At 43.5% G+C, this 21384-nt stretch overlaps 1 protein-coding gene across 1 annotated transcript; it reads right to left on the bottom strand.

Annotated features, from left to right (window-relative positions):
• Positions 1-15764: 15764 nt before the first annotated feature.
• On the bottom strand, positions 15765-20829 carry Ppp1r3c (protein phosphatase 1 regulatory subunit 3C). The gene is made up of 2 exons (XM_034519403.2): positions 20675-20829; positions 15765-18423 (listed from the first exon to the last, which is right to left on the bottom strand). Exons 1-2 carry the CDS (start codon positions 20686-20688, stop codon positions 17484-17486), a joined length of 954 nt encoding a protein of 317 aa, XP_034375294.1. The 5' UTR covers positions 20689-20829; the 3' UTR covers positions 15765-17483.
• Positions 20830-21384: the final 555 nt, after the last annotated feature.

Genomic DNA, 21384 nt, shown 5'->3' on the forward strand with positions numbered 1-21384 from the left:
AAGATGAGAGTGGAGTACCAATATTATCATTTCAGGATCTATTTGAATATAAACATTAGTGTTTATCTATGAAGTTGAGAGACTATATATATGTACAGCTTCTTGATGAGTTAGTTATTCCCGTTATTGCTATGTAGTGGCCTTCTTTATCTCCTCTGATTTTTGGTTTGAGATATCAGAACAGCTATGGCAGCTTCTTTTGGGCTTCTGTTTACTTGGTAAATTGATAAATCTCAGTTTGTGGGTGTCTTTTTACCGGCAGGTGAATAGATGACTGGGTCTTATAGTTAAGGTTTTAAATTTCTCATTTTACATTCTCCGTGCATGGTAGTGTTACGTAGGACATTTTTACACAAGAATATATCATACATGAGCAGTCCCCTCTTATCTCACACGTCTTTTGCTCCCATCAGTCCCCTTTGTCCCCTAGACACTTTGGCTCTTACTTTGATGTCATGTATGCAGACACTATTCCACATATCTATATAAAATCTAGGAACCACATATCAGAGCGTTATTTGTCATCCTGGGACTGACTTAATTCACTTAATGCAATTATCCCCATCTGCAGCCATCTTCCTGTAACACCCATGTTGGTGTTCTTCTATGTGGCTGGAAATATTCCACTGTGTATATAACCACATTTGCTGTATCCATGCCTCTGTTTTTAATACCTAGATTGTGTTTCATAACTTGCCTATTAGGAACAGAGCTGTGGGAATATCAATCATCTGTGTGCTATGTTGACCTGACATTCTTTGGGTAAATACCCAGAAGTGATATTCCTGTGTTGTGTGGAGGATTTGGGGTCCGAGGTGGGGACCACCACACTGCTTTTCATAGTAGCTAGACTAGTGTCCTAGTGTGTTAGGTTCCTCTGTGCACACCCTCACCAGCATTCGCTGTAATCTGCCTTCTCAATGAGCACCATTGTGACTAGGGTAAGAGGGACTCTCAGTGTGGTTTAATTTGCATGTCTCTGACGGCTAATGAGGTTGAACACTCTTCCGTGCTTATTAATCATTTGTGTCTCATCTTTTGAGAAACACTTATTCGTGCCATATCCCATTTATTGAGTGGGTCGTTTGGTTTGCTTGGTTTGTTGTGTGTTTCGTGTATTCCAGATTAATCCTCCATCAGCTGGGCAGAGAGACTTCCTCCCATTGTGTAGGCTCTCTCTTCATTTGCTTAGCCATTTCCTTTGTTACGTTTGCCAATGGTTGCCATTATTCCCTGAACAACCAGAGTTCTATTCAGAAAGCCTGCCTGTGCCTGTATCTTGAAGTGTTTCTTTACAGTTTTCCTCTGATGTTTCTAAGGTCCAAGCCCTTACATTATTATTACATTATCTTGGCCTTGAATTCTATCAGCTAGTCTGAATGTTTTCATTAGTGGGTGGAAGACATTTGCATTTAAGGTATTTATGTATTTATTTGATGTCTATGTGTCCATGTGTGTGTGCGTACATGTAATGTTTGTGTCAGCTGACCACCCGTTTAAGAAACATTATGGCAGCTAGACAGCTTGAGCTATCCGATGAGCTCAGGCTCAGGGGTATCACACTCGATAATGAGGTCTATTCCCAGGTGTCCAGGTCAGGGTCATCTTTCTCTATATGCTTCCCCCCACCACCACCAGGCCAAGCCTCATGCTGCCTGTACTTCTCAGCTTATCAGTGGCTGGCCCTGTCTACACAGTGTCTATATGCTTCCCCCCCCCCCCCCCAAGCCAAGCCTCATGCTGCCTGTACTTCTCAGCTTATCAGTGGCTGGCCCTGTCTACACAGTGTCTACAAAGACCCCCTAGACTACGTCTCATGCTGGGGCTTTGGCAGGTTGAATCCATGTTCTCTATCTTATGGTTATTCCCTATGATTCTATTCTAGGCGTAGTTCAATTTTAGACAATAGGTTTCCTTTCAGGGTGGTCCCCAGCCACAGCCCTCCCAACTGGGAGAACTCTTCACTGTGTAGCCTTTCCACCAGAGGAGTCTCTTTCTCAGTGAGACTGGATTTGAGGTTCACGAGGGCTGTGGGCATGTGGGATAGGACCGCCAGCCTCTTCTTTACCAGGGGCTGATGGCTTACCTTTTGGATGAGGCTTCTGCTGGTCTTCCTGACTCCGGGGAGTCACGTGATCAGCACCATACTCACATTGGCTTTCTTTCTGTACAGTACTCCTGTTTCTCTGCACTCAACCTCCCTGTCACTCCTTCTGTGAATTTCCAAACCCTTTCTCTCCATCTTTGGAAGATTCTGTTTTTTTCTTATCTTGAAATTTCTTCACTGGTCACCATCTTATCCCAAATTCCGTATTGATTATATTTATTCCTTCAGTCTGCTTGTAAGTAAGAAAAACTACAGTGATCAAAGTTCTAATGTTAAACTAGTTCATATTGCTTGCATAACTGGTGTGGCAGAAATGAAGAAATTCTACAGAGATGCATGTGTCTTAGCCTGGCTAGCAAACTATTGAAACAATGGACCTCAAGGGTAATCGGACTTTCCACAAGGCTCTCAAGCTATAAGAAGGAAAGGTCGCCAGCCCAAGGGAGAGCCTGTGTCTCAAAAAAGAGACTTTACACAGTTCTAACAACCTGTCAGACCAGCTTACAGACTAAGACTGAACCCCAGACAATGATGGCCGATGGTGTGTGGGGCACATCTTGACTAGGGGGCTGTTTGGCTCTGCATATCTTCCGTCCTCTATTTAAACTCTGATCTCAGCCCAGGAGCCGGAAGCTAAACGTGAGGCCTCTCCTGGATCTCGTTCCTCCTCCCAATATGGCCACATGAATAAATCTCCTTTTTCTGCTTTCCGTTTTTCACTTGGCTCTGTTAATTGGTTTATTAAAGAGGAGTGGGTGGGCCTGACTTGGAGCACAAGTTGTGACCCCCAAGTTTGATAACACTTGGAATTTATTCAACTTGATCATAATGCACTATCTTTAGTATTGTATTAGATTCGTTTTAATACTTTGTTGCCTAGAAGTGCTTGCATCTACCTCTATGGATGCACCTCTCTATGAAACTGACTTATAGTTTTTCCTTTCTCTTTTGTCCCTAGAGGTCTTTACTTCTGGGTTATGTTAACTCATACTCGAAATTGGAGAATATTCTTTGGATTTTTTTAAAATACATAATATGAGATAATTTATGTAAGGTAAATGGTTGATCTTTGAATTTTTGGAAAAACTTCAAGAAAACATCTGGACCAGGTATTTCACTTGTGGGTGGAATTATAACTCCCAGCTTTAAACTACAAAGCTGAACAGACCAGTGCAGTGGTTCTCAACCTTCCCAATGTCAATACCCTTTAATAGGTACCTCATGGTACCATCCTTCTTCATGTTGTGGTGACCTGCAGCCATAAAATTATTTTTGTTGCTACTTCATAACCATAATCTGATCCCAAGGGGGTTGCGACCCACCGATTGAGAACCACCGCTCTATGGTCCTACCTTCAGGCCTCTCTGTTTCTTCCTGAGATGATTTTAATGCAGCTTAATTAGAAATGTGTCTTCTTTACATTTTCATGTGCATGATAATAAAAAAATTTTCATAATCTACTTTTTTCTTTATTAGCTATAATTAGTAAATTTCTATTGTGCTCATATTTTCATCCTCTCATTTGAGTCTTTGCACAGCCTTTTGTTGCTTTGTATGTGAACCATGTTTGATGGAAATTTCCTGAGGTACAGGAAAAATGTTCCTGTAGGGTGAGAGCTTGTGTGTGTGGTGTCCATGGAGTGCCTGTGATCAGGGCAACCAGGAAGTACCTCTTAATAAATCCTTGGCTTGATGGGTATGAGATGCCACTGTGAATCCCATTATTTTATATCCTAACTTAGGAAGAAAGAAAGAAAGAAAGAAAGAAAGAAAGAAAGAAAGAAAGAGAGAGAGAAAAAGAGAGAGAGAGAAGGAGGGAGACACAGAGGTTGGGAGGGAAGGAAGAAGGGAGGGAGGGAAGGAGGGAGGGAGGGAGGGAGGGAGGGAGGGAAGGAGGGAAGGAGGGAAGGAGGGGGCCACAAGGCAGCACTGAGTTCTGCTATGATCAAATCACATTTACCATAGAGAAATGTGAAGAATTTATTATTTTGCTTCCTATAATCAAGCATATTATATCTATGTGTGCCCAGGACTTCATTAATCATGTTACCCAGAATTTCAAGAAATGAAGTGTTCCATGTACAAACATTTACCAGGCCTCCATCTTTAAACCATTTGAAAACCTGAAAATATTCATGGTAGAAATGTCTCAGTGTCCCCTGGCTTGCTGTGCAGAATGTGTTCGTTGTAACTTGAGCTTCCTTCACGACCAGCTTTGCCATTCTCTGCTGTAAGAAATTACATAGGCATACTGGGGTGGTGCGATTATCCTGAATAAAGTGGCCACACAGGATTTTATAAAAAAAAAAATAATAATAATAATAAAAAATCTTGGCTTGAGGTGTTTCAGAATATAAGGAATATGAATCCAGACATTGTGGTGCACACCTGTAACCTAGCCCTTGATAGGTGGAGAAAAACCAATCAGGAATGCAGGATAATCATTGGCTGGACAGAAAAGAGGAGGGAGACTACATTATAGGGTGGTGAACCATGAGAGGACGTCTGGTAAGCTGGGTTAGAAGCCCCGGGACCGAAAAGGGATGGTAGAAACTTCACCTGCTCCCAACACCATGCCCCTGTCATGTAGCCACAGCACCCCATAGAGAGAGTTGTGGCCATCAGTCACGTATAGGCTGCTCCCCCAAAGCCCTCCACATGTAGATGAGGCATCCCTAACATCCCAGACCAAGCCAACAGGAAACATCTACTGTCAGACCCCAACCCACCCCAAAAGTGTATGTAAGATCCTATCCAGAAGGAATAAAGTGTGTGAGAGTTACTCTGTCTTCTGAGAGCATCTGCTATCTAAGAGCCCGCAACACTGCCTGGGAAGAGACCGGGCTCTTGAAGCTTTTGCCACTAGAAGCTCCCCTGCACTTCCACTTGCTAGTCAAGCCCTCTGCCAGCTCAGCTCTGCTCTGCCCGCAATGCAGCAACTCTAACAGCAACACCACCAGAGCAGCAGGGGCGGTTGCACCTCCCCTCCCTGCTTCCTGCCTCTGAATGCTTCCCTTGACCGCTCCAGCCAATAGCTCTGGTGCACAGACTGGCACTTGTCTCAAGCAAACAAAAAGGAATGTGAATTTACATCACAAATTACTGGGATGTCCAGTTACAGTAATATCCTTTAGGAGGTTTTGTTCTGTTTCCATATTTGCAGAGCTAATATTGAGATGGGCATCTTTTCTAGTTAGATTTCATGTTAAAAGGGTCATGTTCTTCTCTTAGCACATTAACAGACTCCAATCCTTTTCTTCTGACTCTAGAGTAGACACAACCCTATGAAAGCATGTTAGTGGGCCAGTGAGACAGCTAAGTGGATGAAGGCACTTACCTTCAAGCCTGACAACCTGAGTTTCATCCCCAAGACACACACAGTCATAGTCACACACACACTCACACACGTACACACACACACACACACACACACACTCACTCACAATTTATAAATAAATGATAGATAAACAAGAAATAATGTAATTTATTTATTATTTTTTAAGGTTTCTTTCTTTCTTTCTTTCTTTCTTTCTTTCTTTCTTTCTTTCTTTCTTTCTTTCTTTTGGGTCTGGTTTTTTAAGACAGGTTCTCTGTGTAGCCCTGACTATCCTGGATCTCACTCTGTAGACCAGGCTAGCTTTAAACTCACAAAGATTTACCCTGCCTCTGCCTCCCAAGGGCTGGGATTAAAGGCATGCACCACCACCACCAGGTAATAAATGAAATATTTTTAAAACTCATGCTGGTCACCTAAGGATGAGCATGTGAATTCAAGACAAGTGGCAGCTTCAGTAGACATTTACTTCCCTAGAAACCTGTGTGTGTCTTTACTCAGTAGGACAGAGGTCTTTAAAGCCATTCTTTCAGCTCAGCATTTTGTGTGTGTGTGTGTGTGTGTGTGTGTGTGTGTGTGTGTGTGTGTGCTCTCCTGGACAGATTTTTCAAAGAATAACAGAGACTTTCTACTTGATTTTGTATTTTTAAGCCCAAAGCTTACGTGTTTTACAGAACGTGACTTTGGATATAACATCAAATACACTCTAGATTGGTGACTCTCAACCTTCCCAATGTCACAACCCTTTAATACAGTTCCTCGTGTGTGGTGACCCCAACCATGAAATTAGTTTCGTTGCTACTTCGTAACTGTACTTTTGCTCCTGTTATGAATCATAATGTAAACATCTGTGATTTTCAATGGTCTTAGGCAACTCCTGTGAATGGGTGGTTTGAGCCCCCAAAGGGGTCACAACCCACAGGTTGAGAACCACTGATCTAAGTACTAGAATAATCTGTGAAGTGTTTCTAGAGAAAAACAGGTAAGACAACTTTTACCACGGTCAGTGTTATTCATGACCACTTTCCTGGATTTCTAGAAGCAGTTTGGATGGGAGGAGTGCCTTGGTTTGCTTTCTGCTGCTATGATAAAACACCATGACCAAACGTAACTTGGGGAGTAAAGGCTTTGACGTTTACATCCCTGGTCATAGTCAGTTGAGGAAAGCCAGAGCAGGGCTGAAGCAGAAGCCAGGTTTACTGGCTTGGTCAGCCTGTCGTCTTTATATGCCAGGAGGACCACCTGCCCAGGCGTGACACCCACTGTGTGAGCGCAGCCTTCCCTCATAAACCATCAGTCAAGAAATGTTCTATAGGCTCGCCGGCAGGCCAACCTGACAGAGGCATTTTCTCAGTTGAGGTGCCTTCTTCTCAGATGACTCTTAAAAAGAAAAAAAAAAAAAAAAAGCTAAGCACCACAAAGGAGACATGGACTAAATAAACACATTATTTCAGAGTAAGGCTATTACTGAGTTATAATTGCAATTATAACATGCAGTGAGCTGATATCCCCAGTGTGGCTAACCAGAACAGCCTAGAAAACTCTATGCTAGTTAAGTCTTTTGTTACTCTGCCGAATACTAGAGAAAAAGCCTTGAGGAAGAGTTTATTTTGGTTCAGTGTCAACACTGTCAACCCACAGTCAACACAGTCTGCTGTTTGGTGCCTGAGGGAAGTCAGAAGCATCATAATGACAGGAGCATGCGCAGAGACTCTCAACCCCCACCCCCACCCCCCGCGGTGACTCAGCATCAGAACCGCCCAGAGGAAGGGGCTGGAGATGAAACATCCCCTTCAGAAATAGGCCCCCAAGGACCTACTGCCTTCTTCCAGAGTTTCTAGTGCCTCCCAGACAGTAACACCAGCCAAAACCTCCAACACCAGAGCCTTTGCATGAGTATGTTTCATGGGTAAACCACAACAAACAGCCACGCAAATCATTTCAAAATGTTGCAGTTTCTTAAACTATTCCAAAAGTATCAAATATCAGTTAAGACCCCAATGTTAGGTCTCAAACCCGGGACAAACAGCTAAGATGCCTATCAACATATCAAATCCGACTCTGGCCACCAGGTTCTCCCAGCATTCCTCAGTCCCTATGAGTTACAGGGTCCTCCTGGCCGACACATCCTGCCCACTACCCTGCACTCTCCAGCCCAGGGGCTGTGCTGCCCTTTCCCCCAGCTCCCTGTCCGCTGTAGAACTCGCCATTTTTGCTACCCAACAGGCCTAAGCCACGCCTGTTGGTCTGAAGCACCTCTCTTGCGCTCCTCCCTGTCTCCTCTCCTCACATGGCCCTCCTCAATCTGACTGTGTTCACTATGGACTCTCCCAGATGTCCCTGCCTCTGGCTCTGCTCTCCCTCATATCTATAATAAACCTTCTCCTCCACAGTACCTAGGAGCAATCATGACCTCCATTTTATTTCTTTTTTCTTTTTTTTTTTTTAGATAAAATAAGTGTTTATTAGTCTTAAAAATAGAAGATCTTTTTTTATATGTTAAAAGGCTGTGGAAAATTCCACTGCATAGTTAGTTGAAAAAAAAAAACCTAACTTGGTAAAAGGGAAATAATCTCTTAGTGTCACAAAAATAAATTCAATTTTAAGGAAACCAACATGTGTTGGAAACCGCCCCCCCAAGGGTGCCTAGACACTTTGATAAGCAATTTAAAGAATATTATTATAGTTGAAAATGAGTATTATGTCTCAAAGACTATATAGTCTGTTTACAGAAATGCAAATGGGGGAACATTTTGAGAGGTTTTAGATGTTAGAAATTGTTTATGAGCATGGTTTATGAGTTCATTTCAAATTTACTGTAACAACAACTGAATTGTTGAATCATAATGGTAGTCTTTTGACTACTGACACAAAAGCTATTAGTGTAATATCTGAGATAGATTTTTTGGATCACCAAGTTACATATTTTTAACATTAGCTTCATTAGTGGAAAGCCCTTGTCTTTATCAATACAGCTGTTCTGACCAACTGTTCTACCAAAAATTGATGTTTTCAGAAACTCTGCCCAACAACAGAGAGAAGTCACATAAGTACACCATCCCAGTCTTTTTGCAGCAAGGTAGCAGATTCCTAGCTATCATCAGTAGAAATACTACCTTTTATGTAGTCATAAATGTGTATTCTAGTGAGGTGTACGTACTGTTGGCCTGCCCTTAAAGTCTGTCTTTAAGGAACAGTACATTGAATTAGCTTTGTGAATTTTTTAACTGAAGGTTTCACAACTACTTAAAAAGTTCTATTTTTTATTTAATTACCATCGTTATCATGGGGTTAGGCTAAAAATACACTGAAACATCCCTTTGACCACCTTAGTGAAGTCTTTCATGCCATAGAAATAAACTATTGAGAGAAAAAAAAAAAGTAATTGGTTTTTGCAGGTAGACGTAATACATTGTATGACAGAACATCAAAAGGGAACCAAGGTGTTAAATGCAAATATGAATCCTCAAATAGGGATTTCTTTTTTTTTTTTTTTTCAACCTCAACTCTTCTAAATATGAGGTGACAGCTTGAGACAGATTGATACCAACAAGACACTAGGAAAGTGACGTAAGTGTATCTGAAGACGTTGACGCTCTGGACCCACCAGGACCTTAAGGTTAGGTTGTGATGGCTCAGTTGTTATTTCTCTGGGTATGTTTGCTGCTGTGGGGGAAGGGCAAGAAACTGGAACCCTGGGCTCTGCCTGGGAGAGGACAGTCACACAGACTGGGCTATGGTTTGCTTCATGGAGCTGAAAAGAGAAGAATTCAAAGATGTCAACATCCCAATGAAGGGCATACAAACAACTAAACCTAGCACTTGCTCTGTTTTCTACTGAAAATATTTAACAGGAAGCTGCCGGGAGCTAAAGGCTCACCAGGAGGACACTGAAACACATGAGTTCAGAGAGACCCCTGTGCTCAGGAAACACAGATCAGAGCTCAGAACCTTCCAGGAGGAGGAGGGGACACAAAATGTTCAGCTAAAGAGGCTCTAAAGTCAGGAATGGGATAAACCAGAGACAGAGAGCTTTGGCAAGCCTCGACTAGGCCTGAGTCTGTTTGCCAGAAGAGAGGGTGGAAGTTTAGGCATAATGACACACCCGTGTAATCCTGGTACTCAAGAGGGAAAGGCCAGAGAAAGTAAGTTCAAAGCCAGCCTGGGCTACCTAGGGAGACATTGCCTTAAAATGGAGAAGGGAGGTATGCACCAGCCAGGAGGAAGGACCTGTAACTCATAGGGACTTAGGAATCTGGGAGAACCTGGTGGCCAGAGTCGGGTCTGATAAGTTAATAGGAATCTTAGCTGTTTGTCCCAGGTTTGGGACCTAACATTGGGGTCTTATCTGATATTTGAGACTCTGAGTAGCTTTCAGAAACTGCCGTGTTTTGAAATGACTCTGAAGACTGTACATTAACAAAATTTTCTCTTTCCCTCCATTTTCTTGAAAAAGGGAAACATATATAACAAAATTAAATCTACAAGAGATCAGGGTTCTAGAACAAATTGCTCTGTTCTAGCACTGATTTATATCTGTCACCTATTTCTGGACAAATAATTTAAATACTTTATCTGTAGCTCACTGCATCTTCGCAGTCACTCTATGGAGTGGCAGTAGTTAACATTTCCCAATTTAAAGATAGGAATACTGAGGCTTGGAACTATCCAGACACTTGATGGACGTTTTACCCACACAAGTGGTAGAACAAATTTAAATCTAGTTCTGCTTAACCCCAGGTCTTGTTCTCTCTGTATGTCATCTCTTCTGTTTCTCCTTCCTTCTTTCCCTCCCTTCCTCTCTCATTTCCACACTGGCATCAACCCCTTAACCCCTCTGCCTCAGCCTTGTAAGAGCTAGAATTACAATCTGTGCTATTACACCGACCTCCAGAATAACTCTTTTTTTGACTTTTATTTATTTGTGTGCACAGGAAGTTAGAAGGCACCTTGTGGGGGCCTCTCTTTCCACTGTGTAGATTGTGGGGGTAAAATTCAGGTGTTCAGACTTGGCAGGATGAGCCATCCTGCCTGGCCCAAAATGGATTAGCATGTGAAGTTCGTGAGGGTTGCCAGATCCTTCATGGTTCAGTTCTCTTTTCCCTGGAGACTGCTAAGTTCCTGTGAAAGACTGTTCCTGAGTAGCCTTGAATATTCAAGAAAACCCCTGTCCAGGAGAGACATGTGACGACTCTCCAGGTCCCTCCACCCTTCATTCACTTTTGTGTTCAGGAACCAGGACCTACACCCACCCTCCCCCCTGGCTGGTTGTGCAGAGTTGATATGAGAATACTGACTTGTCTGCACCAATCACAAAGGCTCATTTTCCTGTCCAGAAATGTGGAATGGGAGCTTCTGGAAAAGGGTTTTTTTTTTTTTACCCATTAATTTAAAAAAAAAAAAAAGGCAACGTAGGAAAGAGGTGGACTCCTTCTTCTGGCGGTGTGTGTGTGTGTGTGTCCTTAGACCAGAAAACAGTGGCAGCCATCTCCTAGTTAGGAAGCAAGGAAGATATATGATTTGTTCCCATTTTACCAAGTTCCATCCTTTTAGCTTAGAGATAAAGTAAGACATTTAGGAAGAGAAAAAAAGACAAATATGATCATTGTCTTGCTCAGCCGTCATCAGAGAAGCTTCTTCCTACGGTAGATGGAAACAAATACAGAAACTTAGAACTGGACAGTGTGCAGAGAGTGAGGGACCTTGGAACATTTGGTCCTAAACAGAACTTCAGATCCCTCCCCTCAGAGCTCAGAAATCTCTGTGGAAGAAAGAAACAGAAAGATTGCAAGAGCCAGTGGGGATGGAGGACCCTAAGGAGACAGTGCCTTCCAGACACAACAGGACTGATGCACACATGAACTCACCAAGACCCTAGAGCATGCATTGTGCTCCCACAGGCCTGAGACAGATGGGGTCCCAGGAGAGGAGGAAGTGGACATAATCTCCCATCCCTAAACAAGAAGCTTTCTCCAATTGACAACCATTTGCAGAGGAAAAATTAGTTTTCCCTAATGAAGTCTCACTGGGTGTAGAAACCACACTGAAGGGCAGGCTCCATGCCCAGCTATAGATGGCCAACACAAAATGATCACACTGGTATTATAGGAGAATTTTTGTCTTGTAATGCTATGCTTGGGCTTTTTTTTTTTTTTTTTTTTTTTTTTTTTTTTTTTTTTTCTTAACCTTACTGGTCTTTTGCTTGTATATCATGGTTCCTGATTTTGTGGGTTTTCTGTGTGAATGTGTGTCTCTGTGTATGTGTGTCTCTGTGTGTGTGTGTGCATGTGTGTGTGTGTCTGTGTCTGTGGTTATGTCTGGGTGTGTATCTGTGTCTGTGTGTGTATCTGCTTTTCATGCTTTGTCTTTGGGTTGTTTAATTTGTTGTTTTCTTTTTCTCTGTGTTTTATTCTGGTTTTTTTTGTTTTGTTTTATTGACCTGTTTGTTTTCTAATGAGAGAGAGAGAGAGAGAGAGAGAGAGAGAGAGAGAGAGAGAGAGAATATGAGAATTGGGGAGTTAGGGAGAAACTGCAAGACGAGGGAGGGGAAATTGTGATGAATATATTGAATGGAAAAATCTATTTTCTAATTTTAAAAATTCTATTTTAAAAAGACCCATAAATTTAAAAAGCAAAGGAATTCTTCCTTCAGTAAATCAAACTTTCTCTCAGAACAAAATGGTGCAGATATTTTTTTCTTTTTTATTTCGAGCAAATTTTAATCTCGGTGCCACCATTTTACCACCTGTTTGTGAAGAAAAAAAAAGCAAAAAACAAACAAGCAAACAAGCAGAGCAGGAGCTGGGCATGGTAGCCCGTCCCTGCAGTCTCAGCACTTTCGAGGAGATGGAAGGAGAAAGAGCAGGTGTTCAGGGTTATCCTTGGCTACAGAGTGAGTTTGAAAACAGCCTGGGACTGCATGAGACTTGTCTCAAAAATAAAGTCAAAGGAACAAAGATGCTAGAAGACTCATTTGAACAACTCAATCCCCTTGTTCTTCAAGCATAAAAGGAGCCATTCTTCCATGTTAAATCCCGTGTGTGTGTGCGTGTGTGTGTGTGTGTCTGTCTGTCTGTCTGTCTGTCACTGTTTATGTATCTGTGTGTCTGTGTATGTCTATGTGTAACTCTGTGTATTTGTGTGTCTATGAGTGTGTCTGTGTGTATATACATGTATGCATGTACATGTGGAAGGCAGATGTGTCTATGAGTGTGTCTGTGTCTGTGTCTGTGTGTATATACATGTATGCATGTACGTGTGGAAGGCAGAGATCAACATCAGATGTCCTCTTAATTGCTCTCCACCTTTTTTTTTTTTTTTTGAGACAGGGTTTCTAGCTGAACCCAGAGCCAGAGTGCACTAATTTGGCTGAGGCACTCCAAGGATCCTTTGACTTTGCTTCCCTGGCACTGGAATCACAGACATGTGCTACCATGACCATCTCTTTCAGGGATATGGGGAACCTGAACTCATGTCCTCATTCTTGCTCCACAAGCACTTCAACTGAGCTATCTTCCCAGGTCCTCCTCATGTTAAATGTTTTTATAAAGATTTGTATTTGTGTGTGTGTGTGTGTGTGTGTGTGTGTGTGTGTGTGTGTGTGTGAATGTGAGTGTGTATGTGTATGTGTATAAATGTATGCCACATGTCTGCAGGTATCCACAGAGCTGGAAAGGATGTCAGATCCCCTGGAGCTGGTGTTACAAGCAGTTTAATCGTAATGTGTAATGGGAACAATCATATCCCTTAGTAGCACCCTATTGTTGACCAGATCCTTAGTCTGGGCACAGCCCTCGAATATGCCAACACCAAGAGAAGCTGCCACGGGAAGCTAAGAAGAGCTAGCCAGAGAGATGCCTGCTGAAAAAACAGCTCCTTCTTTCAACTCCCCAGCTATTGAGAAGTAGGGTCTCATGGGAGACTTCAAGAAATGTCAAGAGCAGGAAGGGACACCAGGCCGAAAGCCACTGACCAACCTGGCGCAGGTTGAGTTAGTCACCCCACCTCGCCCCATCTTATTTTCCTCTTTATAAAGTTTACATCGGAGTCTCATGATTTTCAAACCTCAATTTCAGTTTTGTGCACCTCTTTGAAGAAAGTGTTCTTCACACAGTCATTACCATGAATAGATCCAGAAGGGACAAAATGCTGACTGTGACCTTGAGAGACCAGCCAACAGTGTACTGGAATACAGCCGAGGATAGAGAGTTGGGCAAGTAGCCCGTGCTTGCCCCACTCACGGCTGCATGCCCTATGTGAAGGAGGAGGCTGATTTCAGCTCCCCACATTTGTTTCCAGGAGGGCAAAACTTGCAATTTTTAAAGAAAGAAAAATGACACCTATGTGTTTTGTATACGTCTGCTCATTATTTGCCTTGACGATAAATTTTTCTTAAAATATTCTATGTTGGATGTGTTGGCAAACACTTATAAATCCCAGCACTTAGGAAGCAGAAGTAGGCAGAGGGCTTCAAGTTTGAATCCAGCCTGGTCTTTGAAGAGAATTTCAAACCAGCCATGGCTATAAAATCAATCCCTATCTCAAAAACAAAATAAAACAAAACAAAAATCTGTATACCAAATAAAATACATCTGTGGTCAGACTTAGAGTTTATAGCCCCCAATACAAAGGCTGCTGTTGTAAAAGTTTATTCTTATAATTCAGCATCTCAGATAGACTAATCATTGATTACCTCTTCAACGTAAGACATTGTGTAAATAGAGACCCACAACTGGACGAAGTGCAGAGACGAGAGACTTTGGAGCACTCAGTCCTAAAGGGATGCATCCATCAAAGCCCTCCCCTCAGGCTCAGGAAACTCTGCAGAAGAAGAGGAAGAAAGGTTGGAAGAGCCAGAGGAGATGGTAGACACCAGGGAAACAATGTCTTCCAGACACAAGAGGCCAGATGAGCATATGAACTGACTGTGGTGGCACAAGGCCTGTACAGGTTCAAGGCAGATGGGTCCCAGCACTGAGAAAGGAATGGACATGGGCTCGGGCTCCTAAGGAAGAAGCTATCTGCAGTTGATATCCTCTGGCTAAGAAAAAGCCGGGTTTTTCCAATGAAGTGTCAGTACATATATTAACCACACTCCAGGGCAGGCCCCATGCCCAGGAGTAGGGCCAACAGGTAACAACTCAGGTATTTTTGTAGACTTTTTTGTCTCATTTTGTTTTGCTTCGGCATTTTTTTTTTTTTTTTTTTTTTGTCTTATGGATCTTTCACGTTTATTTTTATTTCCATTTTGTCTGGGAGGGGTATTTCTTTCTTGCTTGTTTGTTTTATAAAGAGATTTTTTTTTTAATTTTTTTTAAAGTTGAATAGGTGGGGAAGATAAACTCCGGGAGGGAAAAATATCAAAATATATAAAATTTTTTCAATAAAAGTTGTTTAAGATACAGTGTGAAGTATATGTGGCAGATGTGCAGCTCAGTCTCCATGTGGGTCTCCCAACAACTGGAGTGGAGGCTGTCCCTAAAGCTGTAGCCTGACTGTGTACAGCTCAGTCTCCATGTGGGTCTCCCAACAACTGGAGTGGAGGCTGTCCCTAAAGTTGTAGCCTGACTGTGGTATTCATTCCCCAAAAGGGCTGCCTTGTCTGCCTCAATGGGGGAGGGTGTGCTAATCTGACAGAGACTTGATAGGACAGGCTGGGGGGATACCCAGAGAAGGCCCACCTTCTCAGAGAAGAAGGAGAGGGGTGTGGGGAGGGACTCTGTGGGGGGAGGACTAAGAAGGGGACAGCAATTGGGATGTAAATAAATAAATTTAAATAATAATAAAGATACAGTGTGAAGACTTTTATGGAAATTTTAGGCAAAACTGGAAGAGCAGCTTAGGTTCCTGGACCTCTTGACTCACCCTAAAGAACTGTACTTCTCCTTCAGCCCAAGACTAATAATACCCATAGGCCCTTCCTGGGGTCTCTCTGCAGTTCCAAGCTTTGCCCCTCAGAAAGATACCAGAGCTGAAAAAGTAAGAGCTATTCCACACCTTCTACATCATCTTCCCTCACTGTAGAAATATCAGGTAGCACTCAAGATAAGCCTGGCCCAGCACAAAGCATGTAAGATCATTAGGAAGCATAGACAGGGACAATTACAGCAGCTCGGCTCACTGCCTCTGGACCCGAGCCCTGGCTGTCAGGCCATAGGACCTGAGATCACTAGTGAATCTGTGGCAAATGAATGTGTGCAGGTCGATCCACTTCCTGGTCCAAACCAGCTTGCTTGGTCATTGCTAGGCAAAACAGGAGAACTTTAGTTGCTACCTTTCTGATTTGACCAGTTATGGTTTAGGGAAAGAAAACATTCTCAGATCTTCTACCAAGCACATTTATTCTTAAAGTGAGAAGCTCACAGGGACAATGTAGATATTTACAGCAGAGAATTTATGGATGCTAGCCAAACCTCAAATACCATCAACAGAGGAGGTATGCCAATAGTGTTTTTCCAGCATGGCAGATCACATACGTTACAATTCACTGCACCACTTTGCCAACACACCTCAAAGGACATGCACACTGATAACGGCAGTCATCCCAGGACACCTGTCCTCAAGTGCCCACAAAGTGGATTTATGCACACACAAGAAAACAGTTCAAAATAATCCATATCTACGTTTTTAAAAAAGCATTTTGACTAGAAATTAAAACAGCAAGACAAAGGTAAGCATGAGATAGACCGATACTTTCATGTGCAAGGTCCTGGATTCTTGCATTGAGACTCTGGTGTCAGTCCCCGCTTCAAACATCACATCGAAAAAGTGTGGCAAAAAGATGAGTCACCTTCAATATGAAGGACATGAGTTGTGCACACTGACGGCACTCCTGATCATTTCAGGGGAACGCCAGCGAATAGACCTCCAAATAAGGCCCCCCAAATTCATGAGTTATTAGATGGCCATTCACGTATCCGGTTTAAACAGCTACAGTGTTCTGGTTTAATCAAGGCACTGAAAGAGCTCTCTCTGACATAATGTGGAGTCCCTACATGCTACTAGTTATTAGTATTAGTGACAACACGCCTGATGTTAGGCAGTATTCTATAGCAAGAACCCAAGAATGATGCCTTCATCACAAAGCCGCTTATCCCATTGAGAATGCAAAGCCAGATTTGCTTCAGTACTCTCCAAAACATGGTTTCTGGTAGACCGAGTTTAAACTGAAAGGATTCACTTGAGATCTTTTGATATCATTGTTTCCTTGAGACAGGGACTCGTGTAGCCCAAGCTAGCCTTCAACTTTCTGTGCGCCAAGGATGACCCTGGATATCTGATCCTCCTGCCTCCACCTCCACTATGACGTACTGGGAGTAGAGGCATGTGCTGCCACCCTCAGCTGCATGGTGCTGGACCTGGAACCCAGGTCTTCTCGCATGCTAGGCAAACACACTACCAACTGAGCTGTATCTCTAGCCCTCAAGATCTTGACTCTTCAGAACTACAGTTCATCTTCCCCCAGTACCATCCAACACCCTTTTATTTTTCTATGCAAGGATGCATAGAATGGACTTCTTTCCCGTCTTTGAGCTACTTCCTCAGGAGAAGCCCACAGAACCCATTCTGAAACACAAGGTAACTTTATGTTTTCCCACCAATGGTTAACTGTCGCTTTAACCATTGCTCCTCCTCTGACTTGAGTCTCAGAGCCTTGGCATAAACATTTCACATTCCTCACACCCTTACCACAGCGTTCCGTCACCATCAACTGCCCTCGTCCTCGAACCTTTCCTTGTTCAAAGTGAAAGCTAGTGAACTGAGAGGGAAGTGGAAAAATGCACCCCCCCAAAAAAAAGGTGTTGCTTGTATAAAACTAATTCCCAGGCTGTCCTTGATCCTTCAGAACAAAGCTGGTGGCATCACCCTCGTAGACCTCAACACTAAGTTCTCAAGTGGCTATAGCTTCTCTAGCCAGGCCCCGACAGCTCACACCTAAATCTACTGGTAGAAAGTAACTAAGACTTCCTAACATTGAGCAATACAGACCTAGAATTGCAGGAGGATTATGATCAAACAAAGCCTGTCTATAGATTGCCTAACTCATCGATAGGAGGCCAGGTTCTCCACTCTCCCCCAACTCTGCCACTCTGGGAAGAGGCCACTAGCAAGCCTTGGACTGCCAAAGACTGTGGGTTCTAACTCAGTCTTAGGGGGCACCTGTTGGAATGCACAGTCTTTGGGTGCCACCTGAGTCTGCACTCCATCAGGTTTCCATTGTACGTGAACAATTCTGTAGTTCTGCGCCTCGTTGTTGTCCCAGAAGACCCTCCCATTGGCGTGGTAAGAAATGCAGAACTCAATTTTCTCCTCAGTTGGAATGACACGGGGCAGGTCGACAGCAAAGGAGAAGGTGTCACTGTCTGAGCTGCCGTAAACATTCTTCATGTACACACAGTCCACATCTGTGTAGGTTTTCCAGGTGTCAAAGGTGATCCGGACCTGAACCTTCTTCTCAAAGCTCACGTTTTTCACTTTGACAGTCCCGGTCACTGTCCGATCTTGCAGAGAGCAGTTCTCGAGGCAGACAAAGTTCTTCTGAAAGCGGTCCCGGAAACTTAGGTAATCAGTTGAAGGCTGGGGGAAATCAAAGACCAAATTTTTCTCCTCATGAAGTTTTAAGCTAGAGGAGATATCGTTAAGGTCCAAGAGATCAAACTGCAGGTCCCACGCAGGTTCTTCTGGGAGGTCAGAGAAGACATGGATAGCAGTGAGTGACAGCCCCTTGGAGTCGGCAAACACGACCCGCTTCTTGGCTTGGTTGTGCGAGCTCTTCCATTCGTTCTGTGACTTGGCTTCTTGCTTGACACTGAGACATGGTTTCAAAGGTTTCAATTTATTCACAAAATTTCTTCGTTGAAAACCATTGTAAGGACCCAGAAAACTCTTCAGAGGTGGTGAATGAGCCAAGCAAATCCTCATGGCCATGTCCACTGGCATGACGGAACTTGTCAAAGGACGTGGATCCAGCACATGGATCATTCTGGAATGGAAAAGAAAGAGTGGTAATCACAGAGGTCTGGAGCCTCCTCCCCTTGGTCCCAAATGCACATATGCTAGTTACTCCAGTGCAGGGAGGTGCTATCAAGTGAGAAAAGGAGAGCACTTGGGGTGATTGGATCAGCAGTCAATCTCCGTGCTTGGCAGGCTGCAGGGTTCATGTGTAAACTGCCTGAAGGGGTTCAGTTTCCCCATCTGAGAAACCAGAGGGCTCGATCTGATCATGTCTGACACAGCTCTTGGGATTATGTACTCTGTTCTGGGCCAGTGGTTCTTAAACCTGTCGGGTCCACAAGACCTGAGGAGTTTCTTTCCTTTTAAAAAAAAAATTCAGATTCCTAGGACTTAGAACCACTATGGTGGCATTTCATGGCATGGGGCCAGCAAGGTAAATATGGTCTTAAAGCTCCCCCAAAGAGTCTATTGGCCAGACAGCTTCTTCCATAATCACAATCTCAGACAGAGCCTCTCGCTCCCTCTGGCTGCTACTTCTTATTTTGGCTCTTGAATTGGTTTTACTTCTCAGGAGAAGTAATCCACTTGGAAAGAGATAAATGAAGCAATTTGTAAAATGTCAGTGTTGTCTTTAGAGTGACAGGAGGTGGCGCTTGTTAAAAGAAAGAATGACTTTTGCATCTTATCACAGTGATCCTCATTTTTCACAAATGACCAACTGCGACACCAGCTAACATCTCACAGACTAAAGGGAAAACTTTAAACAACCTACATTTCATATATATAGATGCCTGTGACAGGTCCAACTGTGAATAGAGTGGATGGATGCTGGGATAGCAGACTCGTTCATTCTGTCCCATAATAACCACTTTACTATAGCTCTGTCTTGTAGCCTGTGGTATACATTATATATACAAGATAAAGTGTAGTTTTAAAAACTAATAACCTGAAAATGAACTGTTTTAAAATACACTGTAGATATATGAATTTATAAATACTGAAAAACTACAGGGGGAAACACTAAGATGTTCACTATCTTTGTTGATGGAGTTACAGAGTCTATTGGTTTGGGCTTCTGTGGTGTCCCATTGTTAGGCAGCTGGTACTCAGAAGTAGAAAGGCAATAACAATAGTTCACATCAAACCGAGAATCAACCATCAAGACTTTTTCTGGCCTTTCTTTCCTTTGAACTACACTTATGGAATTAGGATTTTTCTCTCCAATTTCAGCCTTACAAGTCAAAGAAACATGAAATATAGTAGGTGCCATTTTGGAGTCTGGCTTTATTAATTATTTATTCTTAAATAGTTCGTATTTAACAGTTCATACATTTTGATCATATTATGATATATATATATATATATATATATATATATATATATATATATATCAGGAGAGAGAGAGAGAGAGAGAGAGAGAGAGAGAGAGAGAGAGACTTGAAGAATTCTCTTCACACCAGTACTAAGCACGGCACCCTGTATATGGTCATCATCACAAAGTGGTCGGTAAAGAATGTATGCAGAACTCACTTTCATAGCTCTAGGGTTTTTCTGAGGGGATTACAAACTTCCAGCAACAAAAACTCAAAATCTATTTGTCTCACAACCGTTAACAGGCAGGATTTGGGGAGGGAGAATTCTTGGACTAAGTTAGGACTGGAGAAGCAACATCTCATGAGCTGATCTTGGTTGCCTGGTTGAGTTGTTGTTCCTTTTTTATTGGTTGAGCTGGGGGTTTTTTTCTTCTTCTTCTTTTTTACTTCTGCATTTATAGAACGTCTTAGTATTGGGCTATTTCCCTGGAATTCTAAGTCCTGGCCAAGAGTTAAAAATAATAGTTTGCTCAAACTCTTAAGACTGAATTTTCTATGACAAACCAGGATAGGGAAAGTGGGGGTAAAAAGAAATGCAAAATCCTCCCATAACTTTTGCCACGGGCTAAACTACCTCACCAACAATGTAAGGGTGCAAAACTAAGCTGCCCCCAAGTGCTTGGGTCTTTGAGCTCAAAGGCAACAGAGTCACTTCAGCAAAGGAATCCCAGCTAAAGCTGACTCACTGAGGCAGTTTCTGCTTTGAGATGCAGATTCCCAAAACAGGCGTTAAGAAATACAACTCAAATTCCATCCCTTCAAAGCCTCCAGGGTGATTCAACTCTGCCATCAACCTTGGGAGTCTCCCATCTGCAGAGAAGACACAACCACAGAAGCCCCCAAAGTCCCGGCAGCTGCAGAGTCCCCTCCATTAGGAGAGGAATCGCAGAGCTGCATTGAACCTACCTAGTGCAGCTCATTTGGTCGAGAGGCAGCGGCGACCGCGACAACCGCACCCTGAGCAACTTCGCACCCAGCACTTGGCGGATGCAGCGCCGCGGTCCAGCCGGCCGACTGACCGCGGGCAACCGCGGAGGCAGCTTAACAGAGTCCGATCACGTGAGCCGGTCCCTGGGACCAATCAAAGGTCGGATGCCCGGGCCAACCACTGTGCAGCTGGGGCACGAGCCCCTGTCCCTGGAACGTGATCACCGCGGGGCTGGATGTGACCAGAGCGTGCTGGAAGGCGGCCGCAGTGTCCAGGAGCCCTGGGCCAGCGGGACCCAGCCTTGTTCCCAGAACCTGGCGTGCAGCACGTAGCTCACGGCTCGCAGCTGGCCTTCTGCAGCATGTGCGAGCCTGGCGGGGTCTTCTATGGAAACGCGTGGGTCTGTGCAGAGTTGACTCTGAGCTCAGAAAGTTGTGGCTCCACCCGGCGTCTGTGTTATTTGAAATGCGCGTAGTGCTCCTTGCTTTGTGTGTCCAAGCACCTTGGCCCAAGCAAAAAGAAGTTGGCTGGCCCTTCTTCCTCCACAAATAAAGCCACACAACCACTCAAATGTTAAGAAAACACGTGAGCCCATGAAACGAAGAGGCAGAGGGCCAATCTGTACAGCCTAGTGAGACTCTGCCTCTGAATAAGCAAATGGACACTCTGTTTGCTGACCTATTCAGTT

This window comes from Arvicanthis niloticus, chromosome 1, assembly GCF_011762505.2.
Source record: "Arvicanthis niloticus isolate mArvNil1 chromosome 1, mArvNil1.pat.X, whole genome shotgun sequence".
Lineage (NCBI taxonomy): Eukaryota > Metazoa > Chordata > Mammalia > Rodentia > Muridae > Arvicanthis > Arvicanthis niloticus.